The following is a 20,078-nucleotide window of genomic DNA, read 5'->3' as shown; positions in this document are numbered from 1 at the left end:
GGAAAAGCGAGAAATTTTGAAAATTTGGATAATTTAATTTTTATTTTTGATCATTTTTTTCATGTTTGGAATCAAAACATTTTATGTAATGTAAACAAAACTTGGCATATTGATTTTTTTTTGAAGCTTTGAACATTCTTTGTAAAGATATGAATATTTTTCGAAATTCAAAACATTTTTATTAAAATGTGAACAAACTTTCAAAACTAAAAATGGGCTGGCCCAATTAACTCGTCTGATGCCTCCTCCTTTGCGATTTCAACGATAACTTGACTGAAATCATGGATTAAGGGGTACCCCTTTCAAAAGTCGCCCATGGGGTAACTGTATAATTTTCCAAGGTAAAAAGGAACATAGTTCCAATAAAGGGAACCCAGGGACCATATTCTTCTCCAATCTGAGTTTTGCTCAAGTGTCGAATAAACTCAAGGACATATTAAGAAAAATTATGACCGTTGGTCAGGATGGTCTGTGGATGCCGAACAGTTATGACAACTGAACTTAGCAAGATAGTAATTGCGACCCAAGGACTAGTGGTGCACCCTTGTTGCAACCTGGCAGTTTTTCTCTTTGGTAGAATCTTTTTGGGAAATGTTTTATATCTTGAATTCCGTGTTCAAATTACAAATGATTTCCATGTTGGATTTGTCACATCGAGGTATTCAAAATTAGTTTCGTGCCGGATTGATGATTTTATTTATTTGCATGAAAAAGCCAAAAAAAGGAGGAAAAAAAGAAAACGAAACAAATGAAAAACCAAAACGGGGAGCCCGTCGCGCTCGATATGCCGTCCCGGCGCTAAGAGAAGACGTGGACCCATAGGGCATTGAGAGGAAGCGGCTAGAAGGAGGAGAAACAATGACAGCTAGGGCCTAGTAGAGCGGCATGTGAAAGTTGGTGTGTGTGCCGCGACCATTTCGCGTAAAAAAGGGGGTCGAGAGTGTAGATGTGAGGCATCGAGAATTACGAAGCGAGAAGCTGCTCTTCTCCTTTTTTTGAGCTGGAATCTTTGTTCTTCGATGATGAAGTTTTTTTTTCTGGAGAGAATTTTGATGATGAAGTGGGTGAACCGAGAGAGAGAGCCCGTGGCAGCCCAAGCATAACTAATAAGGGAGAAAAAGCCTCCACGGCCCACTGTGTGGGGTGTTCCAGAGCCTTCCACTCTCTCTCTAGAGATTTCTCAAAAAAGAAAAACTCTCTCTCTCTCTCTCTAGAGCGGCAACGGCAACGCTCCCGCCCTCTCTCTCTAGACGAGTCTCGAGCATTCTCCCCGCCCTCTCTCTAGACGCTGCGCACAAAAGCAGAGTCGCTTCTCTTCCCCTCCCAAACCCTCCCCCAAATCACCAAAACCCGTCATGGCGACTTCGCTGCTCCTCCGCGCCGTGCGCCGCCGAGACATCGCGTCGCCGCTCGCCACCGTAAGCTCCTCTACCCTCCCCTAGTGTACCGTACCGTCGCCTCTGTTTTCTTTTTTTCTCTTCTCGTGATGGTGATGATCCTCTCCTTTCCTTTCCTGCGCGGATGGATGGATTTCGTTTCCGCATCCCTCGCAGTCCTACCGCCATCTGGTTAGGAAATGGAAATACTAGTGCCGTCTGCCTGCCGTACAGGTGACTCATTTTGTTCTCTCTACTACTCCCTCCGTTCCTAAATAGGAGTATTTGTCTTTTTAGATTTCAAATGGACAACAACGTACGGATGTATAAAGACATATTTTAGAGTCTAGATTCACTCATTTTGCTCCGTACGTAGTCATTTGTTGAAATCTCTAGAAAGACAAATATTTAGGAACAGAGGGAGTATATAATATGTTGTGGAGCCCTGTTTGTTTCGTATCGTATGTAGTACTGCCTGCCATCATGTGCCACCATATGTTCCAAGTAGATTAGCAAACCATCAGTGCCTTGTAACAATTTTATCATGGGTGCGCTGGGGTGGGCCAAACAGGTGACGCACTACTTATGCTTGCTAATGATTACTCATTGTTACACCATGCACCTGCACTCGTTACTGAATGATGTGCATCTTTCTTCAGTTTGGCTGAAAAATGTCCCCCTTTTTGTGCCCACCAAGCCTTACTATGATGATTGTTTTAGGCCTTAATATATCAATGGTGTGACTCTGTGTTTACACTGCCTCCTAGTAGAATTATTATGTTTGCCTCTCTAGTACAGTACCGCTGTATGTAGAGTAGAGGTGGCCGTAATTTTGTTTGTTCTTCTACAGATGATGATGCAAGTATGGACTGCTCTTTGTTTTCTAGCTATGTACGTACTGCTATCATATAAATGCCATGTTCTAGATTAGCCAACCAGCGTTGGCTTGTTTCAATTTCAAATGCCCATGGGTGCAAAGGGTGAACAGAGACAACACACTAGTCCGCAGCTATGTCTCTATACTTACCAATTGCTGTCGCATGTGCCTACATGGATTGCTACTGGTTACTGAATGATATGCATCTTTCTTATATATTTCATTCAGAAAAAAAATGTCCCCCTTTTCTGTGCTTAGATTAGATATGCCCACTAAGCCACCAAAATATTTTTAGTTAGTGCTTAATATTATTGTCAATCTGACTTTCTGACTATTAATTGTTTACCTTACCCATGCTTAATATTTTGACTATTGTCAATGATGTGATTGCCCCTCTGAAAAAGCATGTCCTTTACTGGTATTGGCCAGCAGTGATTATATTTCTGCATGTATTGCTGTAGAGTTGACTCTGAATTTCTTCTATGCATGCAAGTGTGAACTATCATTCGTTAGTACTCCATGTTCTAGATTAACCCTAGATCAGATGCCAAGTGTGGACTGCAGGTTTCCATTTCGATGTCTCGTCTCCTAGTAGTAGAAGAATCATGGCTCTCTGGTGCTGCTGTAGAGGTGACCCTGTTTTTGTTCTAACACATGATGCAAGTGTTTGTTTACTAGCTATGTAGTACTGCAATCATGTGCATGCTCTAGATTAGCCAACCATCAGTGGCTTGTAACAATTTATCATGCCCGTGGGTCATGGGTGGGGTGGGGTAAAACAGGACGCACAATCCTGTATGCTTACCCTATGCACTTACAGGGATTGGTAGTTTGGTACTGGCTACTGAATGATATGTGTGTTTTCTTCAGGTTGAAAAATGTCCCCCATTTTGTGCATACGTCTGCCCACTAAGCCACTAAAACGTTTTTGGCCTTAATATTGTCAATCATGTGGATTTCTGAATATTGATTGTTTACCTTACACAAGCTTAATATTGACTAGTCAATGATGTGATTAACCCTCTGAAAAAAAGCATGTCCTTTACTGGTACTGCCCACCAGTGATTGTGTCTCTGTATTGCTGCAGAGGTGACTATGAATTTGTTCTATATACATGCAAGTATGGACTGTTATTGTGTTCCTGCATTGCTGTAGAGGTGACTCTTTGTTCTATATACATGCAAGTATGGACTGTTGTTTGTTAGTGCTTAGATCATATGCCATGTTCTAGATTAACCCAAATGTTCAGTGACTGGGAACGGTTTCTGTATTACCATGTTTCCATTTCGATCTCTCATCTCCTTGTAGTATGCCTTACTACCTCTCTGAAGAAAAACATGTCCTTAACCGCTAGTGTCCAGGATTACTATGTGTTTGTATTGCTGTAGAGGTGACTCTGAATTTGTTCTGTACTGCAAGTATGGACTTCTAGGAATGATTGTGTGTACCATGATCATATGCCATGTTTTTGATTAGCAAACGATCGTTGACTTCCATGCAAATGAGCGGGGTAAACAGGGGTCAGTCCTGTATTTTGACTAATATGCATCTTTCTTCTGTTTGGAATGTGTTCCCTTTTGTTGTTTGTGCAGAGAATTGATCTGCCCACCAGGACACCAAAATGTTTTAGGGCTTAATATTTTCAATGATGTGACTTTCTGACTATTGAATGTGATTTTCTGACTATTGATTGTTTACATACCAGCTGACGGCCAACGTCCAATCAACATATGCTGCTGCAAATGTGTGCTCTGCAAGAACTTTCAGGTAACAACCATCTTATTTTGGTTTATGCAGTAGAAAATTTGGGGAAGATCCTTGCAGCATGCATATCTAACTAACTCTTCTCTGTGCTTTTATTCCTCAGTGCAAAGCCAATTGGAAATGAGGTTATTGGAATTGATTTGGGAACGACCAATTCATGTGTCGCGGTTATGGAGGGAAAGGTGTGTCGTGTGGCCCCAGCATACTATACTCTCACTGCATGTACATGTTTTGTTCTCTGCTAGTTTCCTCCTGTTTAAAATTGTCTGAGCAATTAAACCTCCCTCTAAATGCAGGATGCAAAGGTGATTGAGAATTCGGAAGGCGCCAGGACTACACCGTCAGTTGTTGCCTTTTCTCCGAAAGGAGAGCTACTCGTGGGAATTCCAGCCAAGCGGCAAGCAGTGACCAACCCACAGAACACCTTCTTTGGCACAAAGCGTATGATTGGGCGTCGCTTTGATGACCCACAGACACAGAAGGAGATGAACATGGTACCATACAAGATCGTGAAGGCTCCCAATGGAGATGCTTGGGTTGAGACCACAGATGGCAAGCAGTACTCGCCGAGCCAGATTGGTGGGTTTGTGCTGACCAAGATGAAGGAGACAGCTGAGTCTTACCTTGGCAAGTCTATTTCCAAGGCTGTCATTACCGTTCCAGCTTACTTCAATGATGCTCAGAGGCAGGCCACCAAGGATGCTGGCCGTATTGCTGGACTTGATGTCCAAAGGATCATCAATGAACCAACTGCTGCTGCTCTGTCCTACGGAACAAACAACAAGGAGGGCCTGATTGCTGTATTTGACCTTGGAGGAGGAACCTTTGATGTCTCAATTCTAGAGATCTCTAATGGAGTGTTTGAGGTCAGTGCTTGTTGTAACTTGCCTCTTAATTACCAGTAGTTTGCTTCAGTAAGGAAATTAATTAAGTTGTTATATAAGTAGTGATTGGTTTCCATTCCTGATATGTTGATTGATTATGTTCTTGATTGACAGGTGAAAGCAACCAATGGCGACACTTTCCTGGGTGGAGAAGACTTTGACAATACTCTGTTGGAGTTCTTAGTGAGCGAGTACAAAAACACTGAAAATATTGATCTGTCAAAGGATAGATTGGCTCTGCAGAGACTGCGTGAAGCAGCTGAGAAGGCGAAAATCGAACTCTCCTCAACTACCCAGACTGAAATCAATCTTCCTTTCATCACTGCTGATGCCAGTGGAGCAAAACATCTGAACATCACACTGACAAGATCAAAATTTGAGTCTCTGGTGAACAGTCTGATTGAGAGGACCAGAGAACCATGCAAGAGCTGCTTGAAGGATGCCGGCATAACCACCAAGGATGTTGATGAGGTCCTTCTCGTCGGTGGAATGACAAGGGTTCCAAAAGTGCAGGAGATAGTCTCTGAGATCTTTGGCAAGGCCCCTAGCAAAGGAGTCAACCCAGATGAAGCTGTGGCCATGGGTGCTGCTATTCAGGGCGGCATTCTCCGTGGAGATGTGAAGGAGCTTCTTCTCCTTGATGTTACCCCGCTGTCACTTGGTATTGAGACTCTTGGCGGTATCTTCACCAGACTGATTTCCAGGAACACTACCATCCCCACCAAGAAAAGCCAGGTTGGTAATCATGTTCCCGTTCCTCCTGAACTAGTTCCCAAGTACTATGATCTTGGTTAGTCCACCAGTTATATTATATATAGTGTTGCATGCTCTTTTCATTTTTTGGTGGCATATCATTGATGATCTTTCTCTGTTTGCTATTATCGTCTCACTCGAGATGTCTATGTGACGACTTCGTGAGATGTCTATGTGACGGCTTCGTGTCAAGAGTCACTGATAGATGGTGCTGACTCCTCTGTCATAGTCATGATCGTTGTTCACAATTGAACTTTGGACTATATTTTTAGGAATGTCCTCTGATATGTTTTTCTTTTCTATCAATCCCTGTAATATTAGCTTGCTTGGTCTCTTTCCTAAGGGGATCGATTAGCATTAGCTATGCATGTGCCTTCTGATGGCACTCATGGAGCTGGTTTCCCCATAGCATTATTGATTCATCCTTTCATAGTAGAACATTGACTTTTGCCTTTGTACCATAAAATTTTATGTTCTGTTCATCTGATCTGTATTCAGCTTGGTTGCCATCTCTCATACTGTTTTGGCGGCCTACTTAGCTATGTTGTGTATCACTGATCTTCCTCTGTTTGCTATCATCATCTTACTTGAGTCATTGATAGATGGTGCTGACCCATCTGTTATAGTCATGATTGATTGTTATTACGCAATTGAGCTTTGGATTATTTTTTAGAGATATCCTCTGATCAAACTCTGTAATATTAGTTTCACCTCTTGGTGCACTTTCCTAAGTGACAGGATCGATTAGCATTAGCTATGGTTGTGCCTTCTGATGGCATTCGTGGAGCTGGCTTTTCCCCATATAACTGGCCTTCCTTTGATAATATTTTACGTTTTGTTCATCTGATCTGTATTCAGCAGCTTGCTTGGCATGTCCATAATATTGTTTTGGCAGCATATATATATATATACATGCTAAGAAGCAATAATGTCTCTGTGCTTTGTGCAGGTGTTCTCAACTGCTGCTGACAACCAGACGCAAGTGGGCATCAAGGTGCTGCAAGGCGAGCGTGAGATGGCATCAGACAACAAGCTCCTGGGCGAGTTCGACCTCGTCGGCATCCCACCGGCGCCGAGGGGCACGCCGCAGGTGGAGGTGACGTTCGACATCGACGCGAACGGCATCGTGACGGTGTCGGCCAAGGACAAGGCGACGGGCAAGGAGCAGCAGATCACCATCCGGTCCTCAGGGGGCCTGTCGGAGGCGGAGGTCCAGAAGATGGTCCAGGAGGCGGAGGTGCACTCGCACAAGGACCAGGAGCGCAAGGCCCTGATCGACGTGCGGAACACCGCGGACACCACCATCTACAGCGTGGAGAAGAGCCTGGGCGAGTACCGGGACAAGGTCCCCGCGGAGGTGGTGTCTGAGATCGAGGCGGCCGTTGCTGAGCTCCGTGCCGAGATGGCCTCCGACGACGCCGAGAAGATCAAGGCCAAGATGGACGCGGCCAACAGGGCCGTGTCCAAGATTGGGCAGCACATGTCTGGTGGTGGCGGCGGGGCTGCTGGCGATGAGCCGGGGTCGCAGGGTGGTGGTGGCGACGAGGCCCCGGAGGCCGAGTACGAGGAGGTGAAGAAGTGAGGTGTCTCCACTGCGTTACTTACTTGTAGAGGCAATCCTGTGATCATGTTACTCATGAGAGGTGAACAAGTGAGGTGACCGACATGAGCTGCGTTAGTTTTTGTGCTCTGCTGAAGGTGGTAGGTTAAGAGGATGACGTGTGCGTGCTGTAATATAAGTTTTCTGTGTGTTTTGTAAGCTGGTAGGACGCAATGTTACCCATGACCATGAGAGAGATAAGATGATTGATGCCTGGAGGAGGTTTGTTGGTAAAATGAAAATCTTCATCTTGTAGACCTGAGCAGAGCAGAGGTGGTAGGTTGTGGTTGATTGATGCTTGTTTGATCTTACCTGTTGTGTTGTCAGCTTGACGAAATGTGCCATGCTGGAACATGTTTTCTGCCGCGACAAGTAATATGGATCGGATGAAGTAGTAGGTTCTTTCCTATGGCGACTCACCTCAGCTAGCCTTTCCCGGACTGACCGCACCGGTCTCTAGAACATACTCCCTCCGTTCATAATATAAGAGCGTTTTTTACCCTCAGCTAGCCTTTCCCGGACTGACCGCACTGGTGATTGCCTGCCGTATTACTCTAGAACATACTCCCTCCGTTCATAATATAAGAGCGTTTTTACACTACGGGGTAGTTGTGAATATGAATTATCAATGCTGATAATACTGTCAGCTGGGTTGCGTTGATGGATGAGGGACATTATGACTTTCTTCTCCAACTACTCCCTCCGTTCCGTTTTTAAATATAAGTTTTTGTAGAGATCTTACTATGGACCACATTTTAACGGATGTATGTAGATGCATTTTAGACTCATTTTGCTTCGTATGTAGTCGACGGTGTAATCTTTACAAAGACTTATATCTAGAAACGGAGGGAGTAGATTAGATAAGGACATTATTTATGAACTAAAGCACAAACAACCCGGCAGAGATATCAGATCTCTCCTTTTGATATTATTTTTATGCCATTCTTATTCCTCTACTTTGCGAGGGAGGGCATCTCATATGTCACTCCTCAGGAGTCTTTCATCTCAGCATATGATTTGTTGCATATGTTCCCTTTAACCTGGCCAGATGACATCTCTCTCCTGGAAAAACCTTTTCATCACTCTCTCCACAAAGTTGCTATTTATTTTTACACTAGGGCCAAACCAGTAGGAGGTTGACCACTCTTGAACAACATTGTACTGTAGTATATTTGTGCAGATTAAGTGACTGCCAATGGCTTAACGACACCACCACAAGTACAAGGCCGGATGGCTAACCTTTAAATAAGTACAGTACCTGCTTTCTTCCTAAATAAGTACAGTACCTGCTTTCTACCTAAATCACCTTTAAATAATTACTGAATCAAATCATCCACTTACTTTACTCCTAACAATACAAACACCACTTGCTTTCTTCCTAAAGAAAAATACACCACTTGCTCCTCTGCTCTGCTCTGACTTCACATACACTGATGGAGGGTTCTGGAGTGGACAACAACAGCTCCAAGACGCAGCTGTTTATTATTGCATTGCATTACTGAAATGGCATCCAGAAGTCCCCCCCCCCCCCCCCCATCATTTGCTCCAAGAAATGGCAGCAAATGAGCTCCAATTTGTCTATATAACTAGGGAATTAGTGGAGCTAAGGCAGAAGCTCTCAAGAAAGGGGGGAGATCGATGGAGAGGAGCAAGTCTGAGCTGAGGATGGCCATGGAGGACCTCTGCTTCCTCAGCTTTGGAGATGATGAGGATCAGGAGCAGCAGAGGAAAATGAGGTCATCCACCATGGATCTCCTCTGCCTCTCCAAGCAGCTCCTCCATGTCCTTGGTCAGTTACTTAGATTTACATGAAACCCAGCTTGATTTCTTCTCTGTTTTTAAACCTTGGCTTGCTCTTTTTACCGGTCGTGGATACGATTTGGGGCTTGTTCTTTTTTCCTTGCTGACGTATAGATTTGGTCTTGTATGACTTTGCTATTCGCTGGTGTGTTTTGTGTGCGTGTGTTGGTGTTGGCTGTGTGCATCCTAGCTATGTGTGTGCATCGGCTGCTTACAGGGTATGACCACTTTCACATACTTCTGTTCTGTTCATCATGACAATATAAGCTAGCAATTTTCCACTGAACTAATGTGCTGAGCATAGTTGCAAAAATGTCAGGTAGCATTGCGCCTCATTCCAGAAAGAGATATCTTAATTCAGTTGCTGATGGGGAACTGCCTGGATCATGAGGATTTGGGGGAATATGTCATGATTTTGGTCTCCGTTGTACAACCTCAGCTAGAGGAGATCAATGCCATTCTGGTCGGTGTTCCCCATCCACACGTTCATCTTCTTGATGAATCAGTCACTGCATTGTATTGCAAGGTTACATAGCCAAGTGGCTGGGATACGGAGTTCCGAGCTCAAAAGCAGAAAGAAACCAAAGTTGAACCTAGCATAACTGAAGTATTTATTACCCCAGAAAAAAGATGTATTTCTTGCTTGTTACTAAGGCTTGAACCTTTCTCGGAAAAGAGGGGAAGACCCGCGGCCTTTGCATGGAGCGATGTACACAACCTTTTATTGATTATTCCAAAGTTCAGCATCTGACTTCATAAAGGTTCAGTGGTACGGTGAGTTTGACATCCTCCGTGTTGTTCGGCGGCATGGTCCAATTTCTCTAACTATTTGGATCGTGGCGATGGATTGCAAGCTTGTACTACGTGGGATGATGCTCCAACCGATGTTTGTTCAGAGCCTTCTAGATCTTATTTTAAGCGGCGAGTGACTACTGCAGTCTTTAAAGGTTGGTATGACGAAGGCGTTTGCAAGTGTCTCTTTCTTTTACTATTTGGTTAAGTGCAAATTTCAATCTCCAGCGAACATGAATCAATCGGAGGAAGTAGAAGACTAGCATAGTTTTCATTGTAATATTATCAAACACCGGTGTTCTGCATACAATTGTCTTTCCATTGTACTGATCATTTTCCTTGGTAACTATTAGATCTAATATGCCCTTTGGGTGTCTTTCTTCAAAAAAAAAATCAACAAATAAAAATCCACATATTGCTACCTCAAAGGCAAACAAAAAATATAGAAAAAGAGCCTCATGCATAAAAAATTATACCTATAAGGCGCCAACCAAATCAGTTGAACAAATCTCAAGAGGTCATGTCCCATTGGTTGTACCCAAAAACCACGAGCGCCCAATCCTCCTCCTTGCGAAGTAACATAGCCAAGCTGAAACAAACCAAGATTTGAAGCTAGTAGGAAGTAAGCTCATGTTTTCGAGTGAGGCGTTCTGGCTCCCAGGATCATCTGCACCTGCGCTCAATAAATAAATAAAAACAAATACTAAAAAAATCCAAAAAATTCCAATTTTTTTCCGCATGGTAGATAATTTGGTGCGTGATGTACGCTCCAAATGTCAAATCATTTGGACATCTGAGTAGCTCTCGGCAAAAAAGACAAATTTATGGTCTGTTAAATAGTGTATTGTTCTGACACAATTTGTCTTTTTTGCTGAGAGCTACTCAACTGCCCAAATACTCTGAAATTTGAAGCGCACCTCACGCATCAAATTATCTACCTTGCACAAAAAATTTGAATTTTTTATGAATTGTTTCTTGAGCGGGTAGCCCGAGCTCAGAATTGGATATTCGCATGTTTTCCCCATACTTTTTAATTTGATTTGTCATACTATATCACTATGATATATGGAGCCCTAGTCCGTCGATGAGTTTTACCTTGATATGTTTCTGCAAATTGGTTCAAACGGACCAGCTTATGGTTCAGAAATTTGCCTTTTTAAAAGAAAAAAAAGAGGATTGCCTTCGGCCTACGCATCAAGCGATGCATACAACCATTTTATTAAATAAAGTGGCAACTAACACTACTAGAAAAACTTGGTTTGCCGACGGCCAAATCTATGCCGACGGCACCCGTCGGCATAAATGCAACTATGCCGACGGCCAAGGGCAGGCCGTAGGCGTAGAAAAGCCGTCGGCATAAATCCATATATGCCGACGGGGCCGTCGGCATATACTAGGCCGTCGGGACCGCTCGAGGTACGCCTACGGGGCCCGTCGGCATAGGAGCGGCCGTCGGCATAGCCCTTGCCGTCAGCGCTGACCGTTTGACGACGTTGAGCCTACGCCGACGGGTGGTAACGGCGGCCGTCGGCATAGACCTGGCCCATACCCCTCTGCCACGTCATCGATCCGTGTGCTGTGCCACGTCATCGATCCGTGGGACTGCACCTCCGTGTGTGCACAGATATGCCGACGGCATAGCCGTCGGCATACATTTATTTAGTTTTATTTTAAATTTCGCTTTATACTACCTATGGCAAATATATGCCTACGGTATAGCCGTCGGCATAGGCCCCTCTGCCACGTCATCGATCCGTGTGCCATGCCACGTCATCGATCCGTGGGACTGCACCTCCGTGTGTGCACAGGTATGCCGACGGCCTCGCCGTCGGCATACTATTTTTTTATTTTTACTTTATTTTCTCATTTTTACTTTATTTTAGTTTTTGTTTTTGCATAAGATAATTATGCCTTATGTAAAAAAACATACCCTGATTGTATATCGATTGCCCCCCGTTACGAACGTCGCTATCGCCGTGTCACGGAGGGGGAAACGGTCGACACGGAGGGAATTCTAGTTGGTGGGGGGATTCGGGGTGTAGCTATGTCACCGAAACATCGCACGGGTCCCGATGCATATGTGAAAGTGTTCAGGCATGCGTAGACGCCCGTCTTGGGGCTCCGCGGTGTGCCCCCCTGCACGCAAAGCAGTGCCGCCGTCACTTGGATGGGGGCACACCCCGGAGACGCGTGCCGCCTCTTCGGACATGCCACCACACCACCCCGCATGTATGAGGGCCCGGTGCGACGCTCGGGTGGCATTGCTACCCCCAGGGCCCCCGTCCCGCCTAACCCTGTAGCGTTTGACCACGGGATCTAGCCCTTTGACTTTGCACGGACGGGCTTTGAACAGTGGACCTATCCACCCGGTTGTGGTAGGTCAGCCCATAGGAACACTTTGGAGCAACATCCGGGCCAGACCCACGGCAAGATCCCCTTCGTGTAGACCCGACGCATCCGTTTCCCCCTCCAGGTGCCGGCGGCGGCGCCGTCCGTGAGGGGGGCACACCCCGGAGACGCGTGCCGCCTCTTGGGACATGCCACCACACCACCCCGCATGTATGAGGGCCCGGTGCGACGCTCGGGTGGCATTGCTACCCCCCAGGGCCCCCGTCCCGCCTAACCCTGTAGCGTTTGACCACGGGATCTAGCCCTTTGACTTTGCACGGACGGGCTTTGAACAGTGGACCTATCCACCCGGTTGTGTTAGGTCAGCCCATAGGAACACTTTGGAGCAACATCCGGGCCAGACCCACGGCAAGATCCCCTCCGTGTAGACCCGACGCGTCCATTTCCCCCTCCAGGTGCCGGCGGCGGCGCCATCCGTGAGGGGGGGCACACCCCGGAGACGCGTGCCGCCTCTTGGGACATGCCACCACACCACCCCGCATGTATGAGGGCCCGGTGCGACGCTCGGGTGGCATTGCTACCCCCTAGGGCCCCCGTCCCGCCTAACCCTGTAGTGTTTTACCACGGGATCTAGCCTTTTGACTTTGCACGGACGGGCTTTGAGCAATGGACCTATCCACCCGGTTGTGTTAGATCAGCCCATAGGAACACTTTGGAGCAACATCCGGGCCAGACCCACGGCAAGATCCCCTCCGTGTAGACCCGACGCGTCCGTTTCCCCCTCCAGGTGCCGGCGGAGGCGCCGTCCGTGAGGGGGGGCACACCCCGGAGACGCGTGCCGCCTCTTGGGACATGGCACCACACCACCCCGCATGTATGAGGGCCCGGTGCGACGCTCGGGTGGCATTGCTACCCCCCAGGGCCCCCGTCCCGCCTAACCCTGTAGCGTTTGACCACGGGATCTAGCCCTTTGACTTTGCACGGACGGGCTTTGAGCAGTGGACCTATCCACCCGGTTGTGTTAGGTCAGTCCATAGGAACACTTTGGAGCAACATCCGGTCCAGACCCACGGCAAGATCCCCTCCAGGTGCCGGGTACCGGGTCCCATACAGACGGTAAACTAAGAATCTAAAAATGTAATAATTGAATTGATTAAAAACTCCGGTATTCATCATTGAAAATGTACAATTGCTGTGAACCTTTTAGTGCTCGGGCACCGGGCCGGCTGCCCGGGCACGCCCGGTGCCCGAGCACTGAAAAGTTCACAGCAATTGTCCATTTTCTTCATATAAGTCTAATGAATACCGGAGCTTATAACGTATGGATTAGTGAACTATTTAAACAGGTCAAATTGCTTTTCCCTCGGCGAGGTGGGACTATTTTTTCAAAAAAAAAGTAGTTGCCATCTATGCCGACGGCTTAGCCGTCGGCATAGGCTTCCCATCTATGCCGACGGCCTGGCCGTCGGCATAGAGCCAACCTTATCCACTCCCCCCGGGCTGCTGACATGTGGGCCGAGCCTATGCCGACGGCCATGCCGTCGGCATAGGGCCAACCTTATCCCCTCGCGGGGCCACCCTCCTCCTCCACTCATTTCTCTCCCTCTCACCGCACCCGACCCCGACCCCTACCGCCGCCGCCCACCTCCTCCGCCGCCCGCCTGAGCACGCCACCGCCGGCGCCGCCCCGAGCACGCCGGCGCCCGCGCCTCCCGCTCCGACCCGCGCCGCCCCACCTCGAGCCCGCCGCCGCCCGCGCCTCCCGGCCCCGACCCCGAGCCACCCCGCCCCGACTCCGCGACGCCCCGCCCCCCTCCGGCCTTCCTGCCCCGACCCCCCTCCGGCCTCCCCGCCCCGACCCCATGCCGGCCGCCCCGCCCCGACCCCCCGCCGGCCTCCCTGCCCCGACTCCGCGCCTCCCCGCCCCAACTCCGGCCGGCCCTCTCGAAGGTGAAATTTTATGTATTTTTAGTGTTTTTAGTAATTTTGTAGCTAGTTAGATAGGTATTTAGATAGATATTTAGATAGTTAGATACATAGTTAGATAGATAGTTGTATACATAGTTAGATAGGTAGATAGTTAGATAGTTAGATAGATAGTGAGATAGGTAGTAAAAAAATTTGGTTAGATGAGATGCTATATGTTGCATATCTTGCAAAAAAAATTGGTTCGATGAGATGAATCAATGTGGTGCAGATGATGTTGTTGCTATTTTTTTATACTCATAATGATCTTGATAAAATAATTGAAGACAAAATTTTGAAACTTACTAAGATGTGATGATCTTGCTAAAAAAATGATAGTCATGATGATCTTGTTAAAAGAATAGATGACAAAAGTTTGACACTTGACTGAGATGTGATGATCTAAGTTGTTTTTTCGGTGGAATTTGCAGGCTTTGTGGTGTCACATTTCACCGGAGTGGCCGTTGTCCGACGCCTTGGTCCCTGAGCATCCCTCTGCTGTTCGACTACTTCCTCTACAGCGGAGGGTGAGCTACAAATCCATCACCTCCTTTTTCATGTGACTAGATTTCATTCTCAAGTCAACTGGCGTAACCCAGGCGTCTCCCGTCCGAAAGGGTTGCATCGATAAATATGCATTCAATTGCATATTTATCACCGCAGCTCTTTCGGATTGTCCAGCGTTTTCCACGGACAACCTGAGGATGTGTAGATTGGGTATGTTCTCCATGTTCTACCCCGTTCCGAGACAGGATTTCGGCGGCGCCTCCCCATTGTTCTCCAGAGCACATTCTCTCGGCAAGTGTATCTGGAGAACAGCGGGGAGGTGCTGCCGAAATTTTTTCTCGGAACGGGGTAGAATGGAGAACGTACTCAATCTACACATCCTCGGGTGGGATTAGGACCCATCTTTACCTATTAGAGATGTAGGTGGATTAAACGCGGTAGAAACTGAAAATTTGATGTGATTAATTTAAATGAATCCTTAATTATGTTGTGTGGCTTGCAAAAAAGCAGAGGATGGCAGATAATCAGTGGATGTACAGTGGTTTTATCCGTCGGAATCGAGTAACATCAGAGTGGATCGTGAAAACCGATGTCTATTTGAAGGAGATATTCCGTCGTCCAATGAGAATTATCCCACCATGCCCCTGTGCGAGATGTGCCAGACGTCACCGTAGAAATCAGACGGACATGAGTGAGCACCTTCGCACGCACGGATATATGCCAAACTTTGACATGCCGCCGATAAACATAGCCGAGCAGGACCGTGGTAGAGAGGAGGTGATGCGGCAACGCATCGATGGATATGAGGACGACGGGGTCAGGGACATGCTAGATGATGTCATTGTTGCAGAAACGGGAAATGCGACACCTTCAGAGAATGAACCGAAGGAGCCGGAGGCAACCGCAAAGGCCTTCTTGGAGGTCTTGGCCTCGTCGAAGAAACCTCTTTATGCGGGGGCGAAAATCTCTCAGCTGGATGCCATCTCGCAACTGATTGCAGTCAAGGCTGAGTACGGCTGTAGCCAGGAATGCTTCGAAGCATTCTTGGGAGTATGGGCTAACAGCCTCCCTGAGGGTCATGAACTGCCGAAAAGCATGTACGATACAAAGAAAATCATGAAGGCACTCTCTATGGATTATGAGAAAATAGATGTTTTCCCGAAGAATTGCCTTTTGTTTAGGCACGAGTATGCGGATGACAAGTACTGTAGGCAGTGCGGTTCGTCTCGGTACATTGAGGTGGTCAGTGAGGATGGTGAGAAAAAGCAGCTAACCATCCCCGTTAAGGTTCTTCGGTATCTTGATTTTATAAAAAGATTGCAGCGCCTTTTCATCACGAAGGAGTCTGCCAAAATGATGAAGTGGCACAAGGAAGGTATAAGGTACAATCCAAAAAAATCGTACATCCATCGGAAGGGGAAGCATGGAAGTTGTTGAGGATATAGACCTTGGAGTCACCCGCCAGGAGGGCCGGGTTACTCTAAGGGTCATTACCAGAAGCCCGGAGCTAAGTTTCAAGATAATGGGCCAGAGATGGGCTGAGACCCGGATATGGCTTAAAGCCCGTAGTACAATCTTATTGTTATAGTAGACTTGTAGTGTAAGGCAAGTATTGTTTAGAGTCCGAGCCGGACGCTTTTATGAGCCGGCCGGGACTCTAAGGGCTGCTGGGCGTCAGGCTCCCTATATAAAGGGAGGACCCGGCAGCGGTTCAAGGGCGACAATAATCTCATCGAGAGCCGGGCATAGCTGTTTAGCTCCCTGGTGATCGTAACCCTAATCAATAACACCTCGAACTGGACGTAGGCTTTTACCTTCACCGTAAGGGGCCGAACCAGTATAAACCCTCGTGTTCCCTTGTCCCGCATAACCCCTTCAAGCTTCCCTAGTTGCGATGGCTCCACGACTAAGTCCTAACTCAAGGACATCTGCCGTGACAATTCCACGACAGTTGGCGCCCACCGTGGGGCTGGCGCACGGTGGATTTGAGTTCTTGAAGGGCAGCTTCGAAGGGCTCAAGGGATACGCTGTGGGCCGGATGACCAAGAGTCGTCGCGGCAAGCTCTACATCGACGATGCGGACTGGGGCCCCGACGCCGGCTCAGTGGAGTACGGGTACCGGGTCCCCTTTGGCGGAATTCATGTCTTCATTGGCAAGGTTGGTGAGCCGGGCCCCGAGCCGGATCTCTGTGCCGATCTCATCGAAACGGCTCAGCGCGCACGACCCGCCCGGGCCCGGCCTGCCTTAAGGCGCGCTTTTGTGGGATGCATCCATGGAGGGCCCTCTGATCCATCCGGGTCTGGTGATGAGGCGGCCGCCGGCTCTGACGGCGAGTCGGCCACTGATGAGTCAAACTCGTTGTACCAACTTCAAGATGGCAGGTTCATGGGCTATTCCGACGGCGACAGTATTCCGGACCTTTTTGAGCCGCCAAGTCAGGTTGGAGTTTTTATGGCCGGCGCGCAACCTATTCAGAACCCCGCTGCCGGATCAGGAAACCCGGTACCTTCCCCGGCTCAGGTGCTGATGGATCTCACGGACAAGATGACGGCCCTGTTAACTGCCACGGTTGATCCGGCAGATCAAGCTCATCATGATGCGGAGGTGGCACAGTTAAAATTGGATCTGATGAAAGCTAAAGAGGATCTTGCAGCAGAAGGGGTCAGGCTGGCGGCGGAGCGGGCGGCTCTCGACGCCCGGACTCAATTGATTCAGGCGCAGTCCTTCCAACTCACGATGGATCAGAACGCGGCCAACGAGGTCATGAGAAGGAGGCATCAGAAAGCCCAGTCTCGACTCCCACTGGTTTACGATCCGCGCAATCTCTTCAACACGCCAGGTGCGGGATCCAGTAACCCACCAGGGGTCATTGCGCCCGGGTCAGGACCCCTTATTCAGCCACGAGCGATGGGCCCTCCCCGGGTGCCCCCTGCCCCACCTCAGTATGTGCCAATACCCCCGGGTCATTACGATAACCCGCTGGAGAACATGGTAGCTGCGGCAGCACGACTGGCGGCTCTTCCCGTTGACGGCGATTCTCCGGCGGCCGTCGAAACTCGCCGGGTCAGGGAACTCCTGCAGACGGCTCTGGCACAGCAAGAGGCATACTCCTACAGCCGGGACAGGATCCACTCGACTCCTCGCCCAGGCCAGAGCCCGAGTTACAGCCGGCACATGGTCTCAGCAACCGGCTCAAGTAATGTCCGACGCCATGACCCACCCCCTGGCCATGGCCCGGCTCATGTTGGAGCCTTCTACGCAGCAGACCAAGCACGGCAAGAGGCGGAGCAGGTGCCGCAATTGACGGCTTACCAGACCCCCCCCGGCTTATCCGACGGCGTCCGTTGATGTGGGTATTTCTACCAGGACCGGGGGTGTCCCTTGTTTGGTGCCGGCCATCCGTAATGAACGTCTACCTAAGGACTTCAAGGGCCCTAGGAAGGTGCCTAACTATACAGCTGACTTACAGCCTGCGGCCTGGATTGAGAGTTATGAGATGGCTATGGAGTTGCTAGAGGTCAGTGAGGCGGCCATGGCCAAATATTTCACCATGATGTTAGATGGAACTGCCCGCACGTGGTTAAAAGGACTACCACCGAACTCCATTGGGTCTTGGGCTGAGCTGAAAGCCCGGTTCATTCAGAACTTCAAAGATACCTGCAGGCAATCTATGTCAATCGTGGATCTGACTAACTGTAAGCAGCAGGAGGGTGAATCCACGACCCATTGGGTTCGCCGGGTCAAGGAGATCATACATTCATCGGATAAGATGGATGCCGGCTCTGCAGTCTTAATGTTGGAACAAAACTGTCGCTTTGTGCCCCTAAAGATGAAACTCGGGCGGCTTAAGCGTGACTGTACTGATATGGGTACACTGATGGCGGCTCTTGTCAAGTACGCCGATTCCGATGGTACCAAGGATCCCCCTTCAGATGATGAAAGGACAGGGAAGGGAAAGAAGAACGGCAACGGCAAGGGTCCTCAGTTTAGCCCGGGGAACCAAGGAGGAGGCAAGCGCAAGGCCGATGGCAGCCTAGAGTTTGTAGCCAACACCAACTCTCAAGGTAATAACCAGCGACGCAAGGGGAGGCCCCCTCCCCGAGGCGGCGGGTCAGGACCTTCTCTGGAACAGCTGTTGAATGAACCTTGTCCGAGACACGGTTCTAGAGAGAAGCCGGCGACTCATCTGTGGAAGGATTGTGCTATCATGAAGGCCTTTAAAAACTACAATGGTCCGGGTGGCGGCTCAGGCGCCGGCGGCTTTCATGGCCCGGGCGGCGGGTCAAATTCCGGTCCTCAGAACGGTCAAGGGGGCTTTAATCAACAGTCTGGTCAGGGTCATCAACAGCAACAGGGGGGCTATCAGACCAACCCAAAGCAGCTTAGCGGTGGACAGTATCACGTGTTCACCACTAGTTTGTGCAAACGAGACGAGAAGCTTCACAAGAGGGCTGTTAATGCTGTTGAGCCGGCGGTTCCACGCTACTTACGGTGGTCGGAGCAGCCCATAGTGTGGAGTAGGGAGGATCACCCTCCCCGGGTGGATAACCCGGGCCACCTGGCCTTAGTGGTGGCTCCTCAAGTGGGAGGCTATAAGTTCACAAAGGTACTCATGGATGGAGGCAGCAGCATCAACATCCTCTATTATGAGACTTTCCGTCGTATGGGGCTAGTTGATAAGAACCTCAGCCAGTCAAATACTATCTTCCATGGTGTGGTACCCGGTAAATCGGCTTATCCAGTCGGCAAGATCGAACTGGAAGTGGCCTTCGGTGATGAGAACAACTACAGGGTGGAGAAGTTGACCTTTGAGGTGGTCAAGATAAGAAGTCCTTACCACGCCATATTTGGACGGCCGGCTTACGCCAAGTTCATGGCACGGCCGTGTTATGTGTACTTACAACTCAAGATGCCGGGTCACAACGGGACCATTACGGTTCACGGCAGCCGGAAAGTGGCTCTGGAGTGTGAGGAAGGTGACGCGGCTTATGCAGAGTCTGTTTGTGCCACAGAAGAGTTGAAATTTTATAAAGACAATGTTGACCCAACAGATATGACCTCTCTGAAAAAGCCAACCACGGAGAATGAACCAGCAATGAAGTTTAAATCAGCTGATGAGACTAAACTTGTTGATTTTGTTCCAGGTGACTCGTCTCAGCAGTTCAGCATCAGTGCAAATCTGGACCCGAAATAGGAAGGCGCGCTCATCGAGTTCATCCGTGAGAATAGGGACATCTTCGCATGGAAACCTTCTGACATGCCAGGTGTACCTAGAGAACTCGCTGAGCACACTCTCAATGTTGATCCAAAATTTAAGCCGGTCAGACAGTTCCTTCGACGGTTTAACGAAGAGAGGCGGAAGGCTATTGGTGAAGAAGTGGCCCGGCTTTTGGCGGCCGGGTTCATTGTT

The 20,078-nt window shown here is 48.6% G+C and overlaps 1 protein-coding gene across 4 annotated transcripts; it reads left to right on the top strand.

Moving 5' to 3' along the window:
• The first annotated feature begins 1,300 nt into the window (after positions 1–1,300).
• LOC123055396 (heat shock 70 kDa protein, mitochondrial) lies at positions 1,301–7,505 on the top strand. Of its 4 annotated transcripts, XM_044479408.1 has the most exons (8): positions 1,361–1,418; positions 1,554–1,610; positions 2,818–2,883; positions 3,959–4,020; positions 4,121–4,199; positions 4,314–4,883; positions 5,016–5,636; positions 6,604–7,505. In XM_044479408.1, the coding sequence occupies exons 3-8, from the start codon at positions 2,830–2,832 to the stop codon at positions 7,234–7,236; spliced, it is 2,019 nt and encodes a 672-aa protein (XP_044335343.1). In that variant the 5' UTR covers positions 1,361–1,418; positions 1,554–1,610; positions 2,818–2,829; the 3' UTR covers positions 7,237–7,505. The 4 variants fall into 4 exon arrangements, with proteins under 4 accessions (XP_044335342.1, XP_044335345.1, XP_044335343.1 ...); XM_044479410.1 differs by lacking the exon at positions 2,818–2,883 and having other exon boundaries at positions 1,351–1,418; XM_044479407.1 differs by lacking the exons at positions 1,554–1,610; positions 2,818–2,883 and having other exon boundaries at positions 1,301–1,418.
• Positions 7,506–20,078: the final 12,573 nt, after the last annotated feature.

This window comes from Triticum aestivum, chromosome 2D (genome assembly GCF_018294505.1).
Source record: "Triticum aestivum cultivar Chinese Spring chromosome 2D, IWGSC CS RefSeq v2.1, whole genome shotgun sequence".
NCBI lineage: Eukaryota > Viridiplantae > Streptophyta > Magnoliopsida > Poales > Poaceae > Triticum > Triticum aestivum.
The sequence above is the reverse complement of the archived record's forward strand: the minus strand, read 5'-3'. Positions and strand labels throughout refer to the sequence as shown.